The following is a 26,881-nucleotide window of genomic DNA, read 5'->3' as shown; positions in this document are numbered from 1 at the left end:
ATATAAACTTAATCTCTTTTTCTCACAACTTCGGTAATTGGATAAAACTTTTTTCTCAATTTTAGTAATTGGATACAAATTTAGTTCTCCTTTTCTCACAACTTTGGTAATTGGATACAAACTTAATCTTTTTTCCCTCACAACTTTGGTAATTAGATACAAACTTAATCTTTTTCCCTCACAACTTTGGTAATTAGATACAAACTTAATATTTTTCCCTCACAACTTTGGTAATTGGATACAAACTTAATCTTTTTCCCTCACAACTTTGGTAATTAGATACAAACTTAATCTTTTTCCCTCACAACTTTGGTAATTAGATACAAACTTAATATTTTTCCCTCACAACTTTGGTAATTGGATACAAACTTTAGGTCTCTTTTTCTCGCAAATTTGGTAATTGAATATAAACTTAATCTCTTTTTCTCACAACTTCGGTAATTGGATAAAACTCTTTTTTCTCAATTTTAGTAATTGGATACAAATTTTAGCTCTCCTTTTCTCATAACTTTGGTAATTGGATACAAACTTAATCTTTTTTCCCTCACAACTTTGGTAATTAGATACAAACTTAATCTTTTTTCCCTCACAACTTTGGTAATTAGATACAAACTTAATATTTTTCACTCACAACTTTGGTAATTAGATACAAACTTAATCTTTTTTCCCTCACAACTTTGGTAATTAGATACAAACTTTATATCTCTTTTTCTCATAACTTTGGTAATTGGATACAAACTTTATGTCTCTTTTCTCATAATTTTGGTAATTGGATACAAACTTTATCTCTTTTTCTCACAACTTTGGTAATTGATACAAGCTTTATCCCATTTTCCTCACAACTTTGGTAATTAAATAAAAGGTTTTTTTTTTCCTCACAACTTTGGTAAGTAGACATGAATCACTTGCTTTCCGAACACTCCATTAAAACATGAAATTCTTCCAATAAAGGTTTCTGTCACGAATGTGTCATATCTCAGATAACAAAATACAGACAGCTATTTTGATAATGATACGTTACGTTGAAGATTAACAGAATTATCGTACAGACGGCACCGGAATCACAGTAAATATAGGCCTAATGCATAGCGGCAGGTTTGCCACCTTCGATGTGAACTATAAAAATATATTGACTTTTTATTTCCAGCTTTGATCGATTCTAATCTAATTCTTTACTCTGCTTTTCTTCGTATGGTAAATCAGATTTTGGAATCAAGATGATTAGAACAGAAGAACAAAATACAATGAAGAAAATTAAATAATTTCAATTATTCAATATATTCGTTATTTCTTTCGTGTATTTTCTTTAATCGTTTTGTTTTTGGCTTCCTACTTTCAATTCGTTCTTCCTTTTTATCTAAATTTACTTAACCAAATTTCTTTACACCGAAATTTCCTCCAATTTAGATTCTTCATAGTATTTTTCAAAAACGAAATGTAAACTTGCAAAGTTGTGAAGGCTGTTATTGTAAAATTAAAAATGTTACAATTCTTGTGTTCTCATGACATACAGTTCTTATCAAAAATATCGGAAAAAAATAAGTTTATTTCAACATTTGTTCGTTTTGTATTCTGTAGCCCCAGAATAGTAGACAGTGTATAGTAATTATTAATCTTCCAAATTACGCTCGTATGTAATAGAACAACTGTCTGGCAATCTAACAACAGACAGACGTAAAATGGTAAGATATAAGGAGGACATTTTGAAAGAAAATGGATTTAACTCCCTCCAAAATGATTCCCTCTTCGCTATTATCCTCTGTTAAAACTGGAAGTGATCCATTTAGCCATTTCCGGTTTCAACATTGAACTCCTAAAGTTCAAAAGTTTACTGTAGTTTCACTAGCTTTTTCTATATTTGATATTATTCTAATGCCATTTGAAATGAAAATGAAATGAAATTTTTGAGTTTTACGTTCCACGTTTATCCCGATTATGCTAAAGGAGACGGTGATTATGAGAAATGAGTGAAATGGTGGAACGAAGAAAGTGGGAGGAAACGGGAGAACCCCGAGGAAACCCACGCATACTTCTGAGAATTGAAAGAACTTGCGATACTACTGTATTTTAGGGGGACTGGTCCCCTCTACTTACGCTTATGATTGTGTGACAATTCTATGAAAAAATTCTTCAGGTTCTGCGTATATGAGACGTATTTTGTTTTCTTTTAGTTGTTGCAACAGATCCATGATAAGGATTTACAAAATCAGGAAGTAATTCACTAATAATGCAACACATTTGATTGCAAGACGAAAATGCCGCAATCAAACATTCAATGCTTATCTTTTCTAGATAAATCTCTATGTATTACAAATAAAAATACAGTAAAGGCATTTAGTGAGTTCATTTCCAATCTTCATGAATATATTAATTTGAAAATCACGCTTCTTATGGAACATTTTAGTACAAAACTTCTTAATTTTATATGTATTAACATGCCACTGAAGTCAAAGTGCGTTCTTAGTATGTATAATTCAATTTTTCTTGGACAAATTATTTCATGTCCACAGACATGAACTTCGCCAGAAATTATCGTATGAATCAGTTGCTTATGTTTCTTCATAACTTGTCACTTGAAAAATGAAATGAAATCTTTGAGTTTTACGTCCCGCGGTTATGCCGGTTAGGCTAAAGGAGACGGTGATGATGAGTAATGAGTGAAATGGTGGAATGAAGAAAGTGGGAGGAAACGGGAGAACCCCGAGAAAACCCACGCACACGGTGTTTGTCCACCACAAAGTTCACTTGGCGGGAGCTGGGATCGAACCCGGGACCCCAAGCACCAGAGGTGAACGCTCTACCACTGAGCCACCGCGGCCCCCAACTTGTCACTTGAGTTGATATAAGTTCTGAAAAGAAAGAAAAAGGTATCAGGGTGTTCGGTAACAAGATATTCTATATCAAGATTAAAATATCGAATAGTATGTATTTTATATTATTATTATTATTATTATTATTATTATTATTATTATTATTATTATTATTATTATTATTATTATTATTGGTAGTAGTAGTAGTAGTAGTAGTAGTCTAGTAGTAGTAGGAGGAGGCGGAGTGAAAAGTGTGAAATATAAACAAAGGGTATATAGGCGGATAAGGGGTTGAAAAGTGCCCTTCACGGGTTGCTGTGATATTTAACCAAAGGTACCTTATATCTAAAGGTAACTTTGTCCAGAAAATCAACTTCGAATTCCTTCGAATATCGAAGTTATTGTTGAAAATTCGAAAATAAAAAAAATTGTTCATATCTCGGAAACGACTTAAGATACGAGGGTGAAACAAAATATGAATGTACTTTGCTTGAAGGGCCTTACCAAAAACATGAAACAATGTATTTCGTTTTTCGAGAAAATATCGCGTCTCGTTGGCAACACTACCGAGGTTAGTAACGTATACATGCAATCCAGCTCTTTTGGAGGCGAGATAATATAATGGGGAACACCCTAGCCTTATATTTTAAGAATGGATTTTACATGATGGTATTTGATCGCCAACTGCGCCGGATTCAAACCGAGTCGTGAAGCAGAGTAGAGTCCACATTAATAATAGCTTCTGTCCTCCATAACCTCGGTGTTGAATAAAGATGTAAAAAAAACGAAACGTCAACTCACTCCAGTGTTCTTGATTGTGAACAATTCCGGTGTAAACTGGACTTGTGTTATCTAGACATTTGAGAAAGAAGTAATTAAAAGGACTTGTTTAAATTAGCCCATAAGTTCGATTATTTCATTTTCTGTAAATATGTAAAACGATTTGTTTAAATTAGAATATAAATTCAGTTCAGTTCTGTTCAATTATTTTATTTCTCTGTAAATAAGAGGATTTGTTTAAACTAGCCTATAAGTTCAATTATTTATTTTTCTATAAATAAAAATATTTGTTTACATTAGCCTATAATGCAATTATTTCATATTTCTGTAAATAAAAGGATTTGTCTAAATTAGATTAGAAGTTCAATTATTTCTTTTCTCTATGTTAAAATTCTATTTTCAAGATCTTGACCTCCTACTAATTGACCCATTCGACTCCTTTCCGAATGATGATGCCCATACATAAAATTTGATGGAAATGTATTTAATCTCGTTAATTTCCTTACTGCACAGGGATAATACTCGTAAGATTTCAGACAACCTCGTTAAAGACATGCTATTATAGTTTTTAGATGCACATGGAAAAGTAATTCATTGAACTTTTTATGGCCTTGAAAAAAATAGTAATTTATTCGTTATCACGCAGTTCAATTGAAGAAAGTAGCTAGTATTTTGTTCACTGATTTCTTCGATGTTTATATGAAAATGCGTAATCACTGCACGTCATTGAAACAGTTCTTCAGCCTGTTGAGAAGACTTATTGAATATTTAGAACACATACACAAGCATATTCAATTGTTAATCAATGTGCCAGTCACGCCATGTCTGCGATCCTCCTGAAATTTAATGAGTACATACACTTTTCTAACTATGTAACGGAATAATTACCACGTGTGTAATGCTCATGGTCCAAAGTTTCATCATCAATGTGAGCATGGTCTTTCCGGTAGAGGTCTGCATGGGCCGGAATTTTTAGCCGGGCCCGGCCCGGCCCGTGAATTTATAAGGGCAGGCCCGACCCGAGTCCGAAATATGTTTTTGCCTTTAAGCCCGAGCCCGGCCCGAGACGGTGTGATAAACAAATGAGCCCGAAATGGACCCAAATTGCAGAAAATTAATAATTAACGCAAAATTGTATTTTTATTTACAGCAATTAGAGGTTTAATTCTGCACTTGTAGTACTTTAAAAGTTCTCCAGAAAGAACGGTTCGATAAATATTGTTTACAGTATATTTACCATGTTAGGCCCGAAAAGGCAAGAGAAACATGGTTGTATATTTAAAAATTTACAGCCCAAGCCCGGGCCGAGTCCGAAGTGGTATATGCTTTGTAGGCCCGAGTCCGGCCCGAGCCCGCGCACACCTTTACTTTCCGGTGTTGACCAACCGCAGACAACTTCGGTCTAGGAAACCTGAAATAACGGTAATTGTAGTCAGTGCACCGTTATTATTATTATTATTATTATTATTATTATTATTATTATTATTATTATTATTATTATTATTATTATTATTATTATTATTATTATTATTATTAAATACTAGCAGATTGCCCGTTCTTCGCACGGGGAGAATACGTTTCATTTTGGACATAATGAGCAATGGGGGCTGAATTTGGATCTAAACGACTTCAGAAGTGTCACTGTTCGTCTCAGCGACCCCAAAAACTAGGTAATCGACACTAATATCGGTCATGATCGATTATTTTTACATACCTCCCCCTCTTCCAAGTTACGGAGTTGAAATTAGATTTAAGTAGCATCGGAAGTATCACTGTTAATCTCAGCGATCCCGAAAACTATAAATGCATCACTAATATAGGTCATTTTCGATCATGTTTAAACATCTCATCCTCCCCTCACCTAAGTTGCACGGTCAAAGTGAAATGAGGAAAACCATTCCAGCTCCAAACGCCATCTATGTTGAAAATTTGATTGAGATCGGTCGGATGGTTGAAGAGTTATTACGTCACAAACATAGTCACTTTCGTTTTTATATATTAGAATATTCTCCCTGTTGGCAGGTCGTGGGACAATTTTTATTATTATTATTATTATTATTATTATTATTATTATTATTATTATTATTATTATTATTATTATTATTATTATTATTATTATTATTATTATTATTATTATTATAGGTTTGGCCTGGATTATCTTCCACATTTTTCGATCTTCAGCTTTCTCTTTTAACCCTCAATATTTTCTTCTATTTTTCAAATCATTAATCAGTTGTGCTCTTCTTCCTATTCCTCGCTTTCCTTCCATATTTCCTTCTATAGTAGCACGAGCTCGTGCCAAGGGAACTTTGTGGTGGACAAACACCGTGTGCGTGGGTTTCCTTGGGGTTGTCCCGTTTCCTCCCACTTTCTTCATTCATTTCTCATCATCACCGTCTCCTTTAGCCTAGCCGGCATAACCGTGGGACGTAAAACTCAAAAGATTTCATTTCTATAGTGGTATGAAGAAAACAATTTCTTCGCAAGATATGTCTAATCCAAATTGGCCTTTCTACGAAGAATGTTGGCTAAAAGCGTCCTCTTCTCTCCTATTCGTTTTAAGATATCTTCGTTTGTTACTCTCTCTGTCAATGTTATCTTCTCCATCTTCCTCCAACACCGCATTTCGAAGCTCCCTAAATATTTCTTCACTAACTAGGGATGCGTAGGAGACAAGATTTGAGGCTGTCTCGTCTCGAAAATGTGCTGTAAAAGTGATGTCTCGACTCGAAAAATGTATTCTTTTCTATTGGAAGAGCTGTGTCTCGACTCGAAATTTGTCAGGAAAATTCTGTCTCGACTCGTCTCGTGCGCATCCCTATCACTAACTTCCGTAGTCTCAAAATCTCTGAACCATACAGTCTAATACTCCATATATAGCACTTGAGCAACTTCTTCCTTAAGCCTACTAGTTAAGGGTAATCTTTTCTCATTGAATCCTTCTCTGGCTATGGCAATTTTTGGCCTAATCTCTTTGGTGCAGTAAGTGTCTCTCGTCAATATACTTGCCAGATATTTGAAATTATCGACCTCTTCAAGTTTTCTTTGTTCTATTTTGAACTCGAGGGCGCGGGAGTTTCCACGGGAATATTCTCATGTAAATCCCATCTACACAAGTAAAAGCCATTTCGCCATCCACGGCATCTTATGGGGCGAACGCAAGGAAATGTTTAATTTAGTTCCAAGTCATATTCTACACATTTACACAACGACTTTATAATATACATTACTCGTTCCTTCAAATTATTGAGTAGCAAGCGATAGAAGCTAGTGACATCTATTAGTGTCTAATAGGCAAGCGATAACACAGCTAGGGACATATATTAGTGTCAAACAGGCAAGCGATATCCAACTAGTGACATCTGTTAGTATCAAAGAGACAAGCGATGTCACATGTAGTGACATCTATTAGTGTCAAGAAGGCAAGCGATAACATAGCTAGTGACATCTCTTAGCGTAACTGTTTACTATTAGGAATTAGCATGGTCCACTGTTATACTAACAAGGAAAAGGCACACTTTGGTAAGTGAACTTCAGGGCCATTTTTTGTGAGGTGGTAGTGCACATTTAAAGAGTTAATATTACAAACTGAGAGAGCGCAATGGGCAAAAATGACGGAGAAGAACCGTCTTAAAGTTTACTCGAGTCATATATCGTACGACGCGCAAACTTATCAAGTGACGGCGTGGCAGAGTGAGAAGAGCCAGCGTCTCAAATTCAAAGCGTCCCGGGTTCGATTCTCGTTCGAGCCAAACTTTTTTTTTTCTTGTTTTTGCTTCAACCAATAAAGTAGGCATTTGTAACTATAAGTAAAATATTAATTCACTATATGTTTATAATGAATAAAACAATAGAAATTTTCAATCACTTGTAAATTCTTTTGATGTTCTATGTTAAGTAGGAACAAAAGTTAATCTCTTCCGTAAATATTATTGTTACTGCATTCGTTGTATAAAAAATGTTCTTGACGCTTCTTGTCTACATGTGTTGACAGTGTGAGATTTACAAAGGGGAATGAGGGGGAAATCTACTTTCGTTATAGCAACATCCAGTATTAGCAAAGGAGATTTCCCCCTCAACTCCTATTACACAACGACTGTCGTCAAGGGCGCCGATCATTGGGGGCCCGTCCCCCCAAGCTGATGTGGGCCCCATGTATTTTTATGAATATGTATTTTTTATTGTAACATGTATTGTTGTATGTATTTTTATGAATGGGCCCCTCAAATTTACAGAGATAACGGCACCGTTGACTGTCGTAACCATAATACAACTCATGATATTAGTATATTTACGGAATAGATTAAATTTTCTTGCTAGTTAACATGGAATATTGAAAGATCTTACAAGTGATTTTAAAATTTCTATTGTTTTATTCATTATAAACATATAGTGAATTAATATTTTACTTATAGTTACAAATGCCTACTTTATTGGTTGAAGCAAAAAACAAGGAAAAAAGGGTTTGACTTGAACAAGAATTGAACCCGGGACCCGTTGCACTTGAGTGACGGATTCTTCTCACTCTGCCACGCCGTCACTTGATAAGTTTGCGCATCGTACGCTATATGCGGCGAGTAGAAAACTTTAAGACTATTTCTCCGTCATTTTTGCCCATTGCGCTCTCCCATTGCGCGTTTGTAATATTAACTCTTTAAATGTGCACTACCACCTCGCAAAAAGTGGCCCTGAAGTTCACTTACCAAAGTGTGCCTTCTCCTTGTAAGACATTTGCCTTCTATTTTTAGGATGAAAATAGCCAATTCTAGCATAGTCGTCCTTTCTATACCTTATTGATATTAGAGCAAAGAACGTATGCTGTATCTAGCATTCCTCTGCTGTATCTAGCATTACTCCCTTGTATCGAAGGTTTCCTCTGGTATGGCTGGCTTTGCAGTAAGCAGTCAATTTTCTTCTCACTAACTATCCCTATCGACCACCTCTCTTAGTATGCCTTCACACTACATCTTGTGAGCCGCTCACGTGAGCTGCAGCTGCTAGCTTTACAGTCTTAAATGGACGCCTTCACACACGCGCTTCGATGCAAGTGGGCCGCGGTTCTGAGCTGCTATGAAGATCACTCCGCCAGTAACCGGCTCGAGCGGGCTGCTGGCGGGGAAGAAAATAACACGCAGTCTTATCAGATCCCTTCACACGTAAGCGTGAACTCAGTTGCAATGAAGAAAAGTGTACATATATTTGATATTGAAAATTTTCTCATCTTGGTGTTACTCTGGTGAAATGCACATTCCATACTATTATACAGTTCGTCAAACGAAGATATAGACATCATGAAGTAACTGAAAAATTTTCTTTCATCTTTTCTCAGTTTAGGAAACAGACTGTTACAACGATAACCTGTATTTACGTTGTTTATTTCATTTAATCTGTAGGGAAAAAGTGCTTTAACGAATGCACTCTCTATTTGATAAAAAAAGAAGAAGAAGAAAATAATATAATGTTATTTCGCTTCCTCTCTTTGGTACGATTTAGGGACCAAGAAACTAGTCGAACAAGATGGCGACGGACATCTTTGCATCTGGAGTATCATGCTCCTTCAATTGTGCAATTGTGAATTCGTACATAATTTTAAATTTTGACAAAATTTAGTTTCTTTACAATTTTTATATATTATTACATCTTTTTTATATGTCCTGAGCCTCTAACTCCCAAGTAAATTTTCAAATTGTGTGAAAATACATCTACTTAGAACAGGCGAATTCGTCCATGTTGGAACGCGCCATTTTATACAAATCTACGTTTTCAAAAACAATTAAAACAAATTTAGTGAAGCAGCCCACTGGGCTATAAGGCCGGGACTTTCTTTATAAATCTCCCAAAAGAGAGTAACTAGAACTAGAAGAAACTAGTCATTTCGTTATTTTATATACCTTGAGTTATTTCCAATACTAATTAAAGTGAGCGATAACAGTTCCGCTGCCAGACTTGTTTATCTATGCTTGTTACAAATATAATGCAAGAGGACACCATGTTATTATGCGGAAGTGTACTGAGTCGTTATGAAACAAGTAGCAAGTATTCTGAAATATAATGCATTTAAATGATTGCAAATACTGTGTAATCAATATATACTTATCGTAATAAGTATCAGTCATGAGTTATACTACAAAATAAAACCGAATTAAGGCAAAATAAAACGTTCGTTATACTATAAAATGAACATTCTTTCAGTGTTGATCGATTTATAGGATGAATCTACATTGTTCTATATCTTATTTCCTTTCTTTTGTGAAATTTATCACTAAAGCTGTACCTTCCAACATGGCTGCCATTTAGGTATCACGATCTTTTGAGGGGTTCAGAAGTATTCAATGCCTTCACACTACAGGTTCACAAGGCTACCTAAATTACCAACATTTTTTTTTCTTCCAGGAAGCTATGTGAAATCTCATAAGGTTAATGTATTTCGAACCCTTATTAAAGGGCCATCCCTTAACCCGACCACCGTACGGTGAAGGGAAAGTGCGTGTGACCAGTTCTTACTTTCGCTTACCAAACATTGACATAAAATCACATGTCATCGTCGAGTTGAACCACATCTCCCTCTCCTCAGTCCTTCCTGTTTCACTCGTTTTACATCTATTCAGGGGCGTATTCAAGTAGATGCCAACAAAAGTCATGACACGGGACGGCAGAAGTAATGAGCTTTTTGGTTGTGAATTTATGTTCATTAGTTATCTTCTTCCATTGTTTACATCATATTCTTTTATTATAAGTTCAAAACCTTTTCATTCTTGAGTAACTGCTGGTATTATCTAGTTTATGAACTCTTGTAAACCCAGTCGCTAGCACAAGAAATTTATAAATTTCGTTTTTGTGGCAAACATGAATTATAATTGACAGCTTAAATGTTGTTCGTTAGTTGATAGCGTGGACGCAGCCAGCCAGGTGTGACGGATAATTTGTTTTACGTACAACTGGAGCCTACGATACGAAAAAGAGGTTAGAAGACAATCTAAACTTAAATTAGAAAAAGAACAAAAGTTGCTTAATATGAAATTGCTTAAGACAGGACAAATACAGGGGCTCTCAAATTTTCTACATGTGTATTTATTAATATTGAGGGGGCGCAAAAAGGTAAAGATATATAGAGTAGTTATTATAGTAATACTATATAAGCAGTACTCTATTTTATTATTGTGGCCCCGCGTAGTGTAATCGCTAACGCTCTCGCCTTCGGTGCGAGAGGTCCCGGGTTCGATTTTTCAGGCCAACCACCCTGAATAAGGTTTTCCTGGGTTTTCCTCATTCACACCAGGCAAATGCCGGGGTGATATCTAACTTATAGGTCCAAGGGCGCTTCCTTCCCTTTACCCGGATTGTGTGCTCGCCAAGGGACGTCATCCCTCAGAACGTGAAGGGCTAAATGGCCTTAGATGATGAAAGCCCAGAAATCTAAATCCTAAATCTTAAATCAAGTTTATTTTTTATTTATTTATTTTCTCAACTAGCCAGCTACTAATGTTCTCAACGGTTCGGCTCACGGCTCAGTCAACACCGAGCCGAACCGAGAAGTGAGCCGAGCCAACAGCTCAACCAACCGAGCCGGATCGAGCCGATAGCACACCTGAACTGGGCCGAACCAAGCCCGCTCGAGCCAATGGCTCACCTGAGTCAAGCCGAACCGAGCCAATGGCTCATTCCAATCGAGCCGGCTCAAGCTGTTGGCTGAGTTGAACCGAACCGAGCTGAGCTAGTTGACATCACTAGTACCTCTAATGCAAGAAATCATAACTGTATATTTGTATTCTTTTCTTCCCTTCAGTTTTGTTGATTCTCCATATTGCCTTCTTCATAGCTTAATAAAGTGCATTCTACTATATCCATTATATGTAAGAGCTTTCTAATTTCGCCTTATAAACTAAATTCATCTTATATCTTTCTTGTTCAGTAAGTTTCTTGCAATCATCATTTCCTTGCTTTACTACTCGTCTCCATTAGCCTAACAGGTTTAATTGCGGGAATTTAAACTCAAGGATTTCATTTCATTTTTCATTTCATTTTGCACAGAAAATAGAACAGGTGCGGAAATATTTGTCAATTAGCCACAAGGATATATAAAATCACAGGGCTTTATGCAGAGTCCTTCTGAGGCGTGATTAGTGCCGTACCCCAGTTGGCAAACAGCTCCGCCGTCGGAAATGCTGCCTTGCCTAGCAGTCGGCAAACAGCCGTAAAGGGGCACTAGATACGCCTGTGCCGACGTCGAAAAGAGGCTTTGCCGAGCAGTCGGCAAACAGCCGTAAAGGCACAGTAAATGTGCCACCGTCGAAAAGAGGCCGAGATAAGGGGTCGGCAGAGGTTCGGACAGAGGCCTTTCCGACTGTTTTGCCTACTCTGACGGTCGGCCACAGTCAGCAAAGGGCTTTTTTTTTTAACGATTTTCGACTGCTTGCCGCTTCGGCAAAAGGTCGGCAACTTTGAACAAGTAGATCGTCGTGCCGCCGTGGACGGGTGCCGGCTGCCTACCGACGCGGGCGGCCTGCCACCATCGACGGTGGCAATCTCTCTTGCCGACCGCGACTTCCTGATGGGGTAGTAAAGAGTTCGACTAACGTATGTGTTTTGCAGTAGTCAGGCCTTTAGTATGGCGTTAATCGTATGTCGAAACGACTCTGCATAAGGCGGACAATGTCTAAGAATCAATAAATTTCATTATAGTGTAGTATATATTTGTATTTATTACGATAAATCTTATTTTTGCTTTTAATTCCAGATGCGTATCGTCGGTGGAACAGAAACAGGCGTAAACGAATGGCCGTTTATGAGCGGTTTAGTGGATCCAGACGGACTCTTCTGTGGCTCCACCATTATCAGTGAGAACTGGGTAGTCACAGCTGCCCACTGCCTCGTCAAAAGGTCAGCCAATCAAACTGCAGTTCTCGTGGGAGACCATGACCTAAGCACAGGAGACGATACGGACACTGCTCGACTCTACCGTGCTGCAGAGTTCATAGCTCACCCAGAATATGACACCGTTAACCAATTCAACGATATTGCTCTGGTGAGACTGAGGGAACCTATTCAATATAATGAAAATGTGAAGCCTGTTTGTCTGCCGTTTCTGTTCAAAGGAGATTCTTTTACGGGCGAAAAGACTACTGTTTTAGGTAAGGAGAATTTAGAATAACACTTTTTGTTCATCAGATTAAGTGTTAATTCGATCTGGATATAGAGGTCTCAATTAATTTCAACGGTTTAAATATATTTTATAATTACGAGGGTCATTCGGAAAGTAAAGAACGTTTTGCGCTAGCGCGTGCGCGTGTTCCCCCACCCCCAAAAATAAACAACAGGTATATTACGAAGATAAACTTAGAAATAGATGTTAATGTATGATATAACTGCAGACATTATAGCATTATACTATAATCATAAGGATGGGGAGTAGGTACTATTTCAAGCGATGGCATTGTAAATAAATTGCAAATGTGCATTAAATAATTATAAAACACACACACATACACACACACTGAGGTTTTTAACAATCACTCCCGCTAAAATAAATCGAACAACGATATGAGAATTGGTAAATTAAAACCCTGTATACGTTCTTTAAATTACGTTTACGAAGGGGTGGGATTATTGTTCTTGACCAGAGCAGTGTTAAAGGTAATTTAAAAAATGATAAGAGTAATTAGCTAAGTTTATTATATATTATTGCTATAATTAGTAGTATTATACTTGTTTCTACAAATATCACTTGCATAGAAAATATACCATATATTTTTTGTAATATACGATAATTTTAATGACGAAAATCGAAAATTTTGTTTTCTGAGGTTGGCAACTCTGGAACAGAATAAAGTAGTTCAATATTAAAAGGCGTGACAAACATCTTGGCGTTTGAAGGCGGCGCTCCAAGTTCCCTTTAAATGCTGCTAGCCAATGAGATGCCAACAGTATTGCCACGCTTATTTTGTACACATCCACGTCTATCCCCTGTCACCTGTTCGCGCTGTAGTTTGTTTGCTTAGCCATAGCCACACCCCCTTTACCACTTGGCAACGCCGCGCCAGAGCTTGCGTTTTATTCGTGTAGCTGAAATGCCAAGATATTTGTCACATGCTTTAGTTTAAAGTCCAATGACCTCAATGCAGGGGCGGATTCAGGGGGCCCCCAGAGAAGAGGAAACTTTCTTGTTTATATATATATATATATATATATATATATATATATATATATATATATATATATATATATATATATATATATATATATATATAATCCATCCCAGAGTTTGGAGCCCTTAAAAGTAGCATTATGACAACCCACCGTCCCTCCCCAGAAGTCGGTCCTGGAACCGCCCCTGCGTCAATGTCTGTATCATTTGCAGGAAACTCTTGAATTAATATGAGTTAGGAGGGGGACATGTAAATATATATATCAGAAAACCAAATGAATTTAGAAGAAAAAGGGTAGCCTTTAGGAAGGACAGTTAAACTAAAGTAACTTACAGTTACGTACTATTAATATTCAAATCTAAATATTGTTAAAGTATGATTAATCTTGTAATTCCTTTTAAATTCACTTTCATCTAAATTCATTTTAATTTCAATGTTATTGTTTTTATTTTAATCATTTTGTTTTCTTTTTGATTTTTTGACTTTGAGATTTTAATTTTCTCTAAAGAAAAATTACTAGTAAACAATTTGAAAAAAGAATAATCACACACAAACAATCAAGTAAATAAGAAAAAAGTTTGTCTTCATGTAACCAAAGTGGTGCATAAACATACAATCACACACTCAAACATGTCAAAATAATTACTTATTAAACACTCAAAATAATTAAATCTTTAACGAGGGTGTGATCGGAAAATAAGGTTACAAAGCCTGCAGTGAAACATATATCATTTCATACAACCAATACAGCTAACAGATACTACATACATTAGGTTATTTTTCCACATAGTCTCCATACCAGTTGAGAAACTTATCACATCGTGGGATGAGTTTGAAGATTCCCTCCTGATAAAAACCATGTATCTACGTTTTCAAGAAGTATTTCACCTCCTCATCTAAAGCGAAGCGATGGCCTCCAAGGTGGACGTGCTCTTTCAAATATGGGAACAGGCCATCAGATGCCGTAACGTAATCCTTCTGTTGTCCTGAATCAATTCCTGCGCGCGAGCTGTGTTCAAATCTGTTGATTCTGTGCTGGGTCGGTGACATTTTCTGTACCAGCCGTAAACTTTTGAAACCATTCTGCGACATACTTGTGAGCCTCTACGTAAACTTCTACCAGCTGCCGGCTACCGCGGTTACATGTTTCGCCCCACATAAATCAAAATAACTGAACGGACTTCTTCGTGAGACAAGTTTTCTAAATGAGTCGCCATTTTTGTTTACCTACAACCAGCGCCGTAGGTGGCGGGTGGCTGAAATTCTACACAGTTGCCAACTCCATGTATTAAAATTACCCCACACTCCTCTATAACAGACAAAATTCCAGAAATATCGGCCTTGTAACCTTAGTTTCTGATCCTCCCCCGTATACCAAATCATTTGTTTAGACTTACTCAGGTTTGCCAATGATCAACCAATAAATGTCGTCGTCTTCTGTAGTACAACCTCCCTCAATATTATCACAATCCGTTTCTAAAACGCTTACCACAAAAAATAAGATTACGACCCATTTCCTAATAACAAACAGCATTTTCATATTTAACATCTTCACTATCGATTTTCAAATTATTAAATTGAAACAATTTAGTTTTTAATTTGCAATTAAATTATCGTATTACTGTACAAATATTAGTGCTCAAATCTAAATATGGTTACGGCCTTCTCCTATTTTGAAATAATTGTATTGAAAAAAGATGCAGTATATAAGTTGCAATTAAATCTTTACAACAGTTGAAAATCCGTAAATTGTCTGCATACTAGCGCCATCTATTAATGTCAAGAGCGGAACAGGCTTGCCAACCATACGATAATTTATCGTGATATATGATAATTTAAGCCCGTAATGCTATATACGATAATGTCCTTGCAATAATAGGTGAATATACGATAATTTTAGAACGTATAAGTTTCTATATTTTTCTGCAGCTTTTGAATGTGCGAAATAAATGTAGATGTGCATTAAATAATTATTAAACACACACACTGAGGTTTTCAACAGCCATTCTCGCTAAAAATAAATGAATAACCATTTGAGAATTGGCAAATGACAACTTTCCATCCATTCTTTAAATTCAATTTACGTTAACTAGCGGGTGGAAATAACGTTCTTATTCCGAGTAGCGTTTATAAGGATTTTAAACGGAGGAAAGTGACGCCAATTTGGAGTTGGAAACTTAAGATTACTACATAAGTTTATTATCATTGATATTATTAGAAGTATTATGCTTGTCTTTACAATTATCACGTGCATAACGAATATAATTTTTTTGTGATATACGATAATTTTAAAGATCAAAATTGATAATTTTGTTCTCTGAAGTTGGCAACTCTGATTAGGAACTATTAGAAATTAGTGTTATCTATATTAGGAATTAGCGTTACTCACAGACTGAGATGTTCTCCTTTTACAATAAGGACAAATTTTTCCTTTCTTGTTTTTTCGTAGGCTGGGGAACTACATCGTTCGGAGGTCCTACATCAGACAAGCTGCTAGAAGTAGATCTTCCCGTTATCAGTTACAGACAATGCAATCAAACGTTCGGATCACGTGTAACGTCCAAACAAATATGTGCTTATGCCCCTGACAAAGATGCCTGCCAGGTAAGGAAACATAAGTCTTCCTTTATTTTATGTAAATCGCATTTTTTCAGGTAAGAAATACTGATAACCATAAATAGCAGCAGTTTTTCGAAAATTATTTTTGTTACAAATATTTTTCATCCTTAGCAAGCTTAATAACATATTTCTTCAACATATTGTCTTCTTGCTAGAAGAGTTAATATTCCCTGTTTAGTTAAAAATACGGATGAAAATAGTGGTAAATAGGGATGCACGCGAGACGCGAGAAGTCTCGTCTTGTCTCGCGTCTCGTCTCGCATTTGCGAGACGAGAGTGAAAATTTTATGTGAGACGCGAGACGAGACAAGGTTAAGTCTCGAACGAGAAGTCTCGCGAGACTTCTCGCAGTCTCGCAACATTTATGAATTACATGTAATTGTATATTTAGTGATTTTACATTTATTGAGTTTTCTAAAGTTTAGCGTTAATGCCTCCAGGAACAAAAAGTGATTGGGGCAATAGACATTTTATGAGATTTATTATTATTCAAGGCTGATTTTCAGAATTAAAGCCTTCTTTAGTTTCTAAAAAAGAAAACTTTGTAAATTGAAAATTTATTACAGCATCGATTTAGGACTTTATTTTGCGACAAAAACACATACACGCAGGCGCGCACGAAGACATGAACTTCTGTTTTTGGTTTGAAAAGCGAATAAGACTCGCTATTGCTGCGAAATGTGATATTTCTGTTGTTTCTGTCTTTTTCACATTACTACTAGCGATTAATGTTGGGGGATGGCGGGGAAATCCCCTCTCGTCAAAACTTTATCCCCGGCCCGACTCGCAGAAATAACATGATATTTTTACATGGAATAAGTATTTTCTTTCTATATATTTATCAAAAACATCCCCCTCTAGTTCGAAAGTTTAATTCAAACACTGGTTTGGTAGGATGGCCCTATAGGTTTGGTGGAAGATGGTAGGAATGGCCCTATATCTGTCAGTAATTTTATTTTCTAGATCTGGCAACACTATATAAGTTGAAAGCGAAAGTTGATAAAATGCGATAATGCAACATTGCTACAAGCGCGAACGAACCGAAAGAATTGGGTCTTATTGTGTTGTGAGGAGTTCTTTTGTTGTCTACAAGCGCTTTTGGTGGTATAAAAACATCTTTGTAATGGAAAATCACCCTTCAAGGAAACGACCAAAACGTGAAAATGTTGATAGTGGCGACGATATTTTAGAAGAGCCAAATATTGCTGGAGACCTCTAAGTTGGAAAACAATGTTGGATCCAGCAACAATTTATGCTGATTTTGCTGTAAATTAAGCTATTAATTTGACGAAAATTAATGGTCCAGCAATCAAATTCCAGCACAACTTTTCTTTTAATTTGGAGCGGAGGGAACACAAGTTCGGATACCATGTTGAACTCTAGGTTCCGTCTCCTTAGGATGTTATGAACATTCCTCCCATGGAAAGCAATGGCAAACCACCATGGATTCCCCTTGCCAAGGGACTTTTAGGTCAAATACCTGCCTTCGGACAGAATATCACATCATCATTCATTAACAGCCATACAATAACACATTGCAAAATTTTGACCCAGAATATATGCGAGACTGCGAGACCATGCGAGAAAGTCTCGCGCGAGACGCGAGATGAGACTCAAAATTTTATGCGAGACGCGAGACGAGACTTCACATTTGAGGCTGCGAGACGAGACGAGACTTTTTCATTTCTTGTCTCGTCTCGTCTCGCATGCATCCCTAGTGATAAAAATTCTACCATTATTTTCCACTAACACTTTTGTGAAAATAATGGTAAAAATTCTAACAAAACGTAAATAATGGTGAAAATTTTAATTTATTTCACATTTCGCTAAAAAAAGAAAGAGAGAAAAATAAAATGAAATCTTTCAGTTTTACGTCCCACGTTTATGCCGGCTAGGCTAAAAGAGACGATGATGATTAGAAATGAACAAAATGGAGAAATGAAGAAAGTGGGAGGAAACGTCAAACCCCGTGAAAATCCACTAACACGGTGTTTGTCCACCACAAAGTGAACTTGGCACTGGTTAAGATCGAACCAGAGACCCCATGCACCAGACGTGAAACTCTACCACTGAGCCATCTTCTCCCCCTCAAAAAAAAAAAAAAAAAAAAAAAAAAAGGAAAGAAAGAAAGAGAAAGAAAATAAAATGAAAGAAAGCTGTCGTTGCATTTTTAAGAAGCTTGGTTTACCAAAACATTTTTTTAATATTTACCCTGTCTGAGTGTCCGTTAGTTCGGGAGATAAAACTATCTCGAGAACTGTTTGATGGATTACCAGTGACGTACGCAGGAGATTATTCCTGGGGGCTTAGACCAGTGGCGGATCCAGGGGGGCGATCGGGGTGATCGCCCCCCAGAACAGGAAACTTTCTTATTTTATATATAAATAAATCAGAGTTTTGAACTCTTAAAAGTAGCTCTAAGTAGCAGTATTACAACCCCCCCCCGAGAAATCCGTCCTGGATCCACCCCTGGACCCACCCCAGCCTTAAATCCCGACTTTTTTGTAAATTTTAATATAATTTTAGGGGAAATTTTACACCTTTTATTATAATTTAATTTCATATTGGATTTGAACTCCCACGGAAAAAGAATTCCTGCGTACGTCCCTGTGGATTACCATTAATTTTGATCAGGATATGGAGGATCAAAAGTCAGGAATCGAGTTTGTTGGTAGAGGTGATTCATCCACCGGAAGTGTTAAGAATCTACCATTTTCGCTTTTTATATTGCTCACTATAGACCATAAATAGTAATTGATAGCAAGAAGCGGTTTCCTGTAATCGACTCAAGCGTTCCACGAATACATTTCATTTTCACCCTTAACTCTCTACTAAAACGGAAAATGGTAGAAATCAACTACCACTTCCGGTTTTAGTAATTGAGATAATAACACGCCATACCAAGTAAACTCCTTCACGTGGTGTACACATGACACTGCAACTTGTTTCTACTGAAATGCAAAAAAGAAACAAAGAAACAAAGAAAGAAAAAGAAAAAAACTTGTCTACTCCTGGTTTTAAAAGAATCATTAATCTCGCATAATTGCAAGTTATCTTCACCTTACTTTTAACACAATGTATATACAGTAATTTTATGATGCTTAGTTTGATTTTATGAAACTTACTTTCATCTGCTACGTAATATTTTTATAGTGCTAGCACAGTGGCTAGCCCCTCAAAGGGTTACGCCCTCTACATAGGAAGTGGTGCAAGAGGTACATGGAACAATTAATATAGGCACCTTTATTATTATTCTATTAAACAAAACAAAAAAGATAGAAAGAAAATTATGGTTATGTTTATGTACAGAGCAGACATTATTGCATTTTGCTATAATCATAAGGTTGTTTAGAGATAGTAGGCGATGGATGATAATTCTCTAAATGCATTGAAGGTAAAGCCTTGAAGCTATAACTATTGAACAGTTATATTAAGGGAAACAAATTTATTAAACAGTATGTTATTAACAAAAGACATTATAGCATTACTGCTATAATCATAAAATGAGAAGAAAATGAAATAAAAGTGATATTCACTGAACGTTATAACACATGGGGTATGTTAGGGGACAAATTAGATTACTTTCCGCTCCTGGTGTAGCTCAGAACCATGATGCAATCAGTGCGTACCCTGTTAGAACAAATTAGTGACGAGCGCAATAGTCTTGGTCTCGTAGTTTGTGCAAGAGTCTTGCAGGAAAAACGAAGACCAGGAATCCCGATGCAAGACCAAGACCAAGATCAAGGAGTGCAAGACCAAGAACATACCTACAAGACCAAGACCAAGACTCTTGCGCAAGAGTCTTGCACAAATATCGGCTCAGTAGTGGAATATTCACCTGTGATGCATAGGGTCCCTGGTTCGATTCCAGCTTGCTCCATGTGAGCTTTTTTGGTGGACAAATACCGTGTGCGTGGGTTTTCTCGCAGTTTTCCTGTTTCCTCCTACTTTATTCCACCATTTCATTCATTCCACATCATCACTGTCTCCCTTAGCCTCATGGGACGTTAAACTAAATATTTCATTTCAGTTCATTTGAAAATACATTAGTGGTGTTCTTACTCTTGTCGCATTATCCTTAATTTCCTCTATGGACTGAAAACAATGTACTTTCAAAATTGTTTTAACCTTTGAAATACAGAAAAAAGTCTGCCGGGAAAAATCCGGAGAATAAGGTACGTGGGGCAAAGCGAAAGCCAGTCCTTGCATCTTCGGCATTTGTACTTCAGCCCTTCTTAAAACGTTTAAACCAATCATAGCACCACGTTCGTCTCATGCAGTTATCTTTGTGTGCTCGGTTAAGCATTTGGAGTATTTCCGTGAAACTTTTCACGTTTTATGCAAAATTTCATACAGATGTACACACTGTTCCTCCAATTCCTTTATTATTGCTTTATCACTAACCCGACAAGAAGCTTATATTTAACACCAATCAGTAGTTACTCGGCAACTAACGCATAGATCGGAACCCAATAAAAATCGATCTTTTACGAAGAGCCAAGTGGGTACGGCAAGCGGAGGACGCCATCTGCAGCCGTTTGTCCGCTATTAAAAAAAAATATTCGGTCTCTTTTGAACATACCTCATAAATACAAAAACTAAATGTCAAAGTGCATAATAGTTGTACCAATCGCATATGCATTGTTCTTTCAACTTAATGTCTGAGATTTACGGTATGTTGTTTAGCCAATACGATACGATTCCTGCATAATTAAATGGTACTATTTTCATGAAATATCTTTAACGTTCCAACAGTATGCCTGTTAGGCTAAGGGAGACGATGATTAAAGCAAGTGAATGATGGTGGAATGAAGATGTCGGAGGAAACAGGAGTATCAGAGAAAACTCATAAGCACGATGTTGTCAACCACAACTTAGTTGACCGGGCACCGAACCAGTTATCCCACGAACCAGAGATAAGCGATCTAGCATTGAACCACCGTGCCCCCCCCCCCCGTCAGGGGACCCGAAGAAAATTTTCTAGGGATTTCATCTCCATGGTTGCTATATTACGTCTGATGATTGCTATTCTGGTATTTTTGGTATTTAATATACGCTATATTAACCCTTAAGAGATCCGGGGTTTTTGGGCTATTTTTTAGACTTTCAGCCAAGCAGCTACTACTGCATCGTCACTATTTATCCTAGGATCATGGTTCATACCTCATTCTCTTCAGAATGGAGCTGGCTTTCAAATGATACCACTTGCATGCTTATACCATATACCAGGAGCGGGAAAAATGATGTCAAAGGGAAAATTTCGGAGGGAAATTTTTTTCTCGCACTTTGGGCCCCCCTGAAACGACCCTGTGTGAACGTAGCCATCTAAAAAAAAATCTTATAAATAGTACTTGGTATACTGAATGTGTGTGCCAAACTTCAAGTTTCTATCCTGAATACCAAGGGCGGGAGAAATTTTATCAGGAATTCCCACCATGCCCCAAATTACCCTAAAACACCATGATCTCAGGTAAAAAATTTCCTGAGACATCCCTAATTACCCTAGGGTCATGTTTCGCCCATCATTCTCTTCAGAATAGAACTGCCTTTCAGGCGGTATGACTCACGTGTCTCCATCATGTATCTAAAGCGGGAAAATTAGGAAAACGGGATTTTTTGGGTCTAAATATCCTTTTTTCAACTTTTAGCCCCCCTGGACCCCCCTGTTTTAACGCAGAGATCAGAAAAAAATCTGGTAAATACTACTCGGTGGGCTTAATGTTTATGCACAATTCCAATTTTCCAGGTGCAAAAGTAAGCACGCCAAAAAAAATATACCGACAATGTCCCATATTCCCGTATACAGAGGGAAATTTTTAAACATTCCCTGAGACATCCCTAATTACCCTAGGGTCATGTTTCGCCCATCATTCTCTTCAGAATAGAACTGCCTTTCTTGCGGTACCATTCACTTGTCTCCATTGTGTATCTAAGACGGGAAAATCCCGTGGAAGGGATTTTTTGGTAAAAATTTCCCTTTTTCAACGTATAGCCCCTCTGTACCCCCCTGTTTTAACGCAGAAATCTAAAAAAAATCTGGTAAATACTACTCGGTGGACTGAATGTTTGTACACAATTTCAATCTTCTACGTGCAAAAATAAGCCAGCACAAAAATAGTACCGAAAATGTCCAAAATTACCCTATACAGAAGTAAATTTTGATAAAAATTCCCTGACACTTCCCTAATTACCCTCGGGCCATGTGTCGCACATCATTCTCTTCAGAATAGAACTGCCTTTCAGGTGGTATCATTCACTTGTCTCCATCATGTATCTAAGGCGGGGAAATGAGGAAAAACGGGATTTTTGGGTAAAAATATCCCTTTTTTCAACTTTTTGACCCTCTGGATCCCCCCTGTTTTAACGCAGAAATCTGAAAAAAATCTGGTAAATACTACTGGGTGGACTGCATGTTTGTGCAAAATTTTAATCTTCTACGTCCAAAAAGAAGCCCGCCAAAAATATTTTACATAAACCCCCCAAAAAAGTATTACACGAAAATATAAATTTTAAACTTATGACGTCATCACCTCCTATGTCTCGACACAGGAAGGTGTGAAACCATCCGTAATGTCATCTGCAATGCCTCTGGACTTGAAAAACAAACAAACAAAAAAAAAAAACGGACGAAAAAGCTCAAATAGGAGAGTTATAACGCAATGTACCATGAAACACCCCGTATGGTACAAATTGTACCATGGGATCCCCAAAGGATTAAATAGCTGCTATATTACGTATACATTTTCGTGTTCCAGTAGGGCACCCCCCACTTCGGCGCCCATGCCCCCGGTACTATTTTCAGACTGCATAGCCGCAATGTGGAAAACATATCATTTTATGGAAAATTAACAATTTAAGATCAACCATATTATTCTACTGGAAACTAACATTTACTTTTACGAAAAACATAATATTTTACATGAAAACTCCATGTTATTTTCATGGTAAACTAGTATTTTAAGCTGACAATCACTTTAAAAAAGAGACACTAGCAGTATTTTATAGTAAATACTACGTTAAGGAGAACTAATATTATCTTAAACAAAACTATTTTATCGAAGAAACAAGTTTTAATTTATTAAAACCTAATAGTAGGGAAATTTAACATTCTTTTTTCAAAAAAATAAATAAATATTATTTTAACCTGAAAATGCATACCTTTGCCCCTCTACAGACGGATTCTGGTGGACCCATGCTGTGGATGGATCGAAGCACTGGAAGAGTTCAACAGATTGGTATCATTAGTTACGGAATAGGATGTGCTAATGAGAATACACCAGGCGTTTACACCCGAGTGACAGAATATTTAGACTTTATATCAAGTGCAACAGGTTAGTAAATTTTGCAGCATGTTCACTGTATTTTTTTAAAATTCCTTTTCCGCTCGTTAGTTCTTCTAAATTATCGTATTATAATTTAGTTACTGTAAGTTGTTATGGGGAACAATCAGAATAAATAGGTTCAATATTACTATGATTCAATCTTGCAATATGCAGAGTGGCAGGGAGCTGACTGAAATTTCAAAGTTGAATATTCCGCAGGCTCGATAGCGTGTAGTGGGTTACGAGTGGGAGATTGGAAGAGAATAGGATTCCATTTTATAGGAATATTATAACAGTTACCGTGGACATCGTTGGAACGTTGAACAATGTGTTTTCCGTGTTGGAACTTATTACGAAACCAAGTCAGTCATTAAAGTGCAGCGAGTTTTCAGACATTTCATTATTGCCTGACATTACGCTAAAGTTCCATTGTAACTTTTGCAATATTCTTATGAAATGGCATCCTATCCACTTTCCATCCTTCAGCCGCAGCCCATTTCAAGCCATCACGCCTCCGCAATATTCAAGTTTGAAATGTGTCACATTAAATAACGTTTTCAAAAGCCCACCTTCTTGTTCAATACAACGTTGAACCCAACCAGCAACATTTCTACAAACCTTTAGATACATTTCCACGTTAATTTCAGAAGATTTATCAGAAATTGTTTGTTCTAATTCAGGAATTGTTTTTGCTTTCAGGCTGTAAATACGATCTTTCAATACAGCTCACAAGAAAAGTGGCGTTAGGTCTAATGACCTTGATGGCCACTCAATTGCTTCACGTCACCCTATCCAACTGCCCTCAAAATGATCATTTAACCATTCCCGAACGTGTAATGCATAATTGGGAGGTGCACCATCCTGTTAAAAGTAAATGTCATTCTGATTTTGAGCTCGGAGCCAGAATTCAGTTTGTAAATAATTGTATTGATTAACTCAAAGAACATCGGCCCTATTATTCCCATTCAAGAAATGGTAGCCCAAACTATAACTCCTAGTAAGTTAATATATTTTTTTCAAAATGACATGTGGATTAGCATCGCTACAATATATACAATTATGACGTTTGATATGTCCGTTCAACTTGAAGGTTGATTCATCTGACCACCATACCTTATCAAGAAAAGTCTAGTCTTTAGTAACTTTGTTTATGAAAATTGTATAAAATTCTAACCGCGTGTCTTCATCTCCGTCATACAAACTTTGTAGCACACGAGGGAGGTAAGGTGTACTTCTGTACACTTTTCCCACACTTCTTGGTGAAACTGGCCTACTGGATCTTGGAGCATCATTTACACTACCTGTTCTTTCAAGTTTCCTTATTAAACTTGAGATGTTTCGATTCTACACCTGTCGAATGTTGAATTCTGCAGCTAACAAACGAGCGGTTTCAGCACCATTTTTCTCATTTTCTCAGTAAAGTTGAATGGCTCTCAATCATTGCTCCTTTGTTAATCGTAAGGCCATACTTATCTTAAATTTTTACAATAAAATTATTGTAAACATTGTAAAACTAAACAAACAAACAAAACATAAAAATGAAACAAAAATAGTATGTAATAGTAATAGTAATATGCAACAGAAAGCAGTGAAAGTTAAAGAGGGCGTTACTTATGCCGCACCCTGTATATATTTTTAAATCTACATATAAGCAACGTTTTCATGATGTTAGTTCCCATTTTCTGGAAAAGAAAAAGGCAGAATGTTGCTAAAGTTCAGTTTTGTAGTAATTGAGGGTTCTTGTATACCCAATTTCCGAAAAACTATTATTACAATCGTGTTGTAATCTGGGTACAATAATTTATACCAAAATATGAAATTAGGTTTTCTTTTCCGAAGGTGTTATCCTATAATTTATTAATACTATGATTATTGTAATTCTCATAGTTAGGTTTATACTCTTCATTTTTACGTTAGATAACGGAATTATTTCGGATGAATTTTTTGTATTTTTGCAAGTCTTTTGCATTTAATTCATTATTTAATTTCACTCTTATTTATTTTTAGGTGAATCCTTCTGTGTGGTTTGAGTGCGAAAGTTTCTCGTCCATTGTAAATAAATATCGAAAGATCTTTCAACTACAAAAAATGTAAATAAATATTAAAAAAATAAAACAAACACAATTTGATTTTATATTTTATTTAAGAAGCAAATTCGCATTTATATCCATCCCCTTTTCATGTGACAGGGCTCATAGCGAGTCACTTTTTTTTTTAATTAAAAGTTACTTTTTTTTAAAATTTGTCACTAAAAGTTACTTTTTCGGAAGATAAAGTGACTTTTTCGTGTGATTTATATTTTGCATTGGCACTTTTGTAAGGAAAAAAGTAAATGGAGAAAGGCAGAAACTTGTTACTCATTACTTTTCTGAAAGCTTCAGTACTTGCTGCCACATGTGAAACAGTCAGTTTTATTCTCACTTCAGCTTTTATTCTTTCTAAAACACAGTGGATGGTTGGTGGATGCTTAAGCTCTCAAGGTGGGGTTGAGAACCTTTCTGTGTCTATTCTTTCTTCTATCATAATAGTTTTGTCCGCTCAACGTTGTGTGTGTGTGTGTTTCTGTGGTTGATCATGTTCGTCTTGTGTTATGCTTCTTGTATGTTCTTCTTACGAGTAGGTGATGAATTTGAATATTTCACGGCTTTGAGAACTCTCAATACTAAGTTAAAAAGAAGTAAAGAAGAAAAGATGAAACAAAACAACAAACAAAGAGAGAGGTGGAGAAATTAACAAAGGAAAAAAGGGGCATGGTGGGATTTTTGTCACTTTTTCGTGTGCTTTTGGTCACCTTTCAACTATTTACAAGAGACCAGATCACTATGAGCTCTGATGTGATGAACTAGCATACACAGAAGACATGAAGAGACTGACAAATTATTTTGTCTATTTCTGCTATGTAATCTTTCGAGGTATTATTAATTTAATATGTTAGATACCATATTAACAACCTTCCACCGTCGTGCCTATATAGCATGGGGATGAAATGTGAAATGACGGTCGAAGATCGCTGCTACTCACCATCTAGAATGAGTAGGTACAGGATGACGGAAAGAAACCACATTAATTAACTGTGAATTAAAACTTTGTATTTTCATTAAAGCTTGTGTACTATTGTGATTGATCGTCGACTGAATATAAACGCTAGATCACATATCTTTAAGCAGCTAGGAAGTTAACCACGATGAACTCAAACATAGCTGAG

At 36.5% G+C, this 26,881-nt stretch overlaps 1 protein-coding gene across 1 annotated transcript in view; it reads left to right on the top strand.

Moving 5' to 3' along the window:
• LOC145678956 (ovochymase-1-like) overlaps window positions 1-26,881 on the top strand; it is a 115,021-nt gene that overhangs the window by 6,129 nt on the left and 82,011 nt on the right. The window contains exons 2-5 of the mRNA XM_081749561.1: window positions 12,328-12,721; window positions 16,185-16,339; window positions 23,529-23,685; window positions 24,376-24,546. Coding sequence (XP_081605687.1) covers window positions 12,328-12,721; window positions 16,185-16,339; window positions 23,529-23,685; window positions 24,376-24,546 — 877 coding nt within the window. The remainder of the gene's footprint in view (window positions 1-12,327; window positions 12,722-16,184; window positions 16,340-23,528; window positions 23,686-24,375; window positions 24,547-26,881) is intronic.

Source organism: Thermobia domestica, chromosome 2 (assembly GCF_964235325.1).
Source record: "Thermobia domestica chromosome 2, izTheDome1.hap1.1, whole genome shotgun sequence".
Classification (NCBI taxonomy): Eukaryota; Metazoa; Arthropoda; class Insecta; order Zygentoma; family Lepismatidae; genus Thermobia; species Thermobia domestica.
This window is presented reverse-complemented; position numbering and strand designations above follow the sequence as displayed.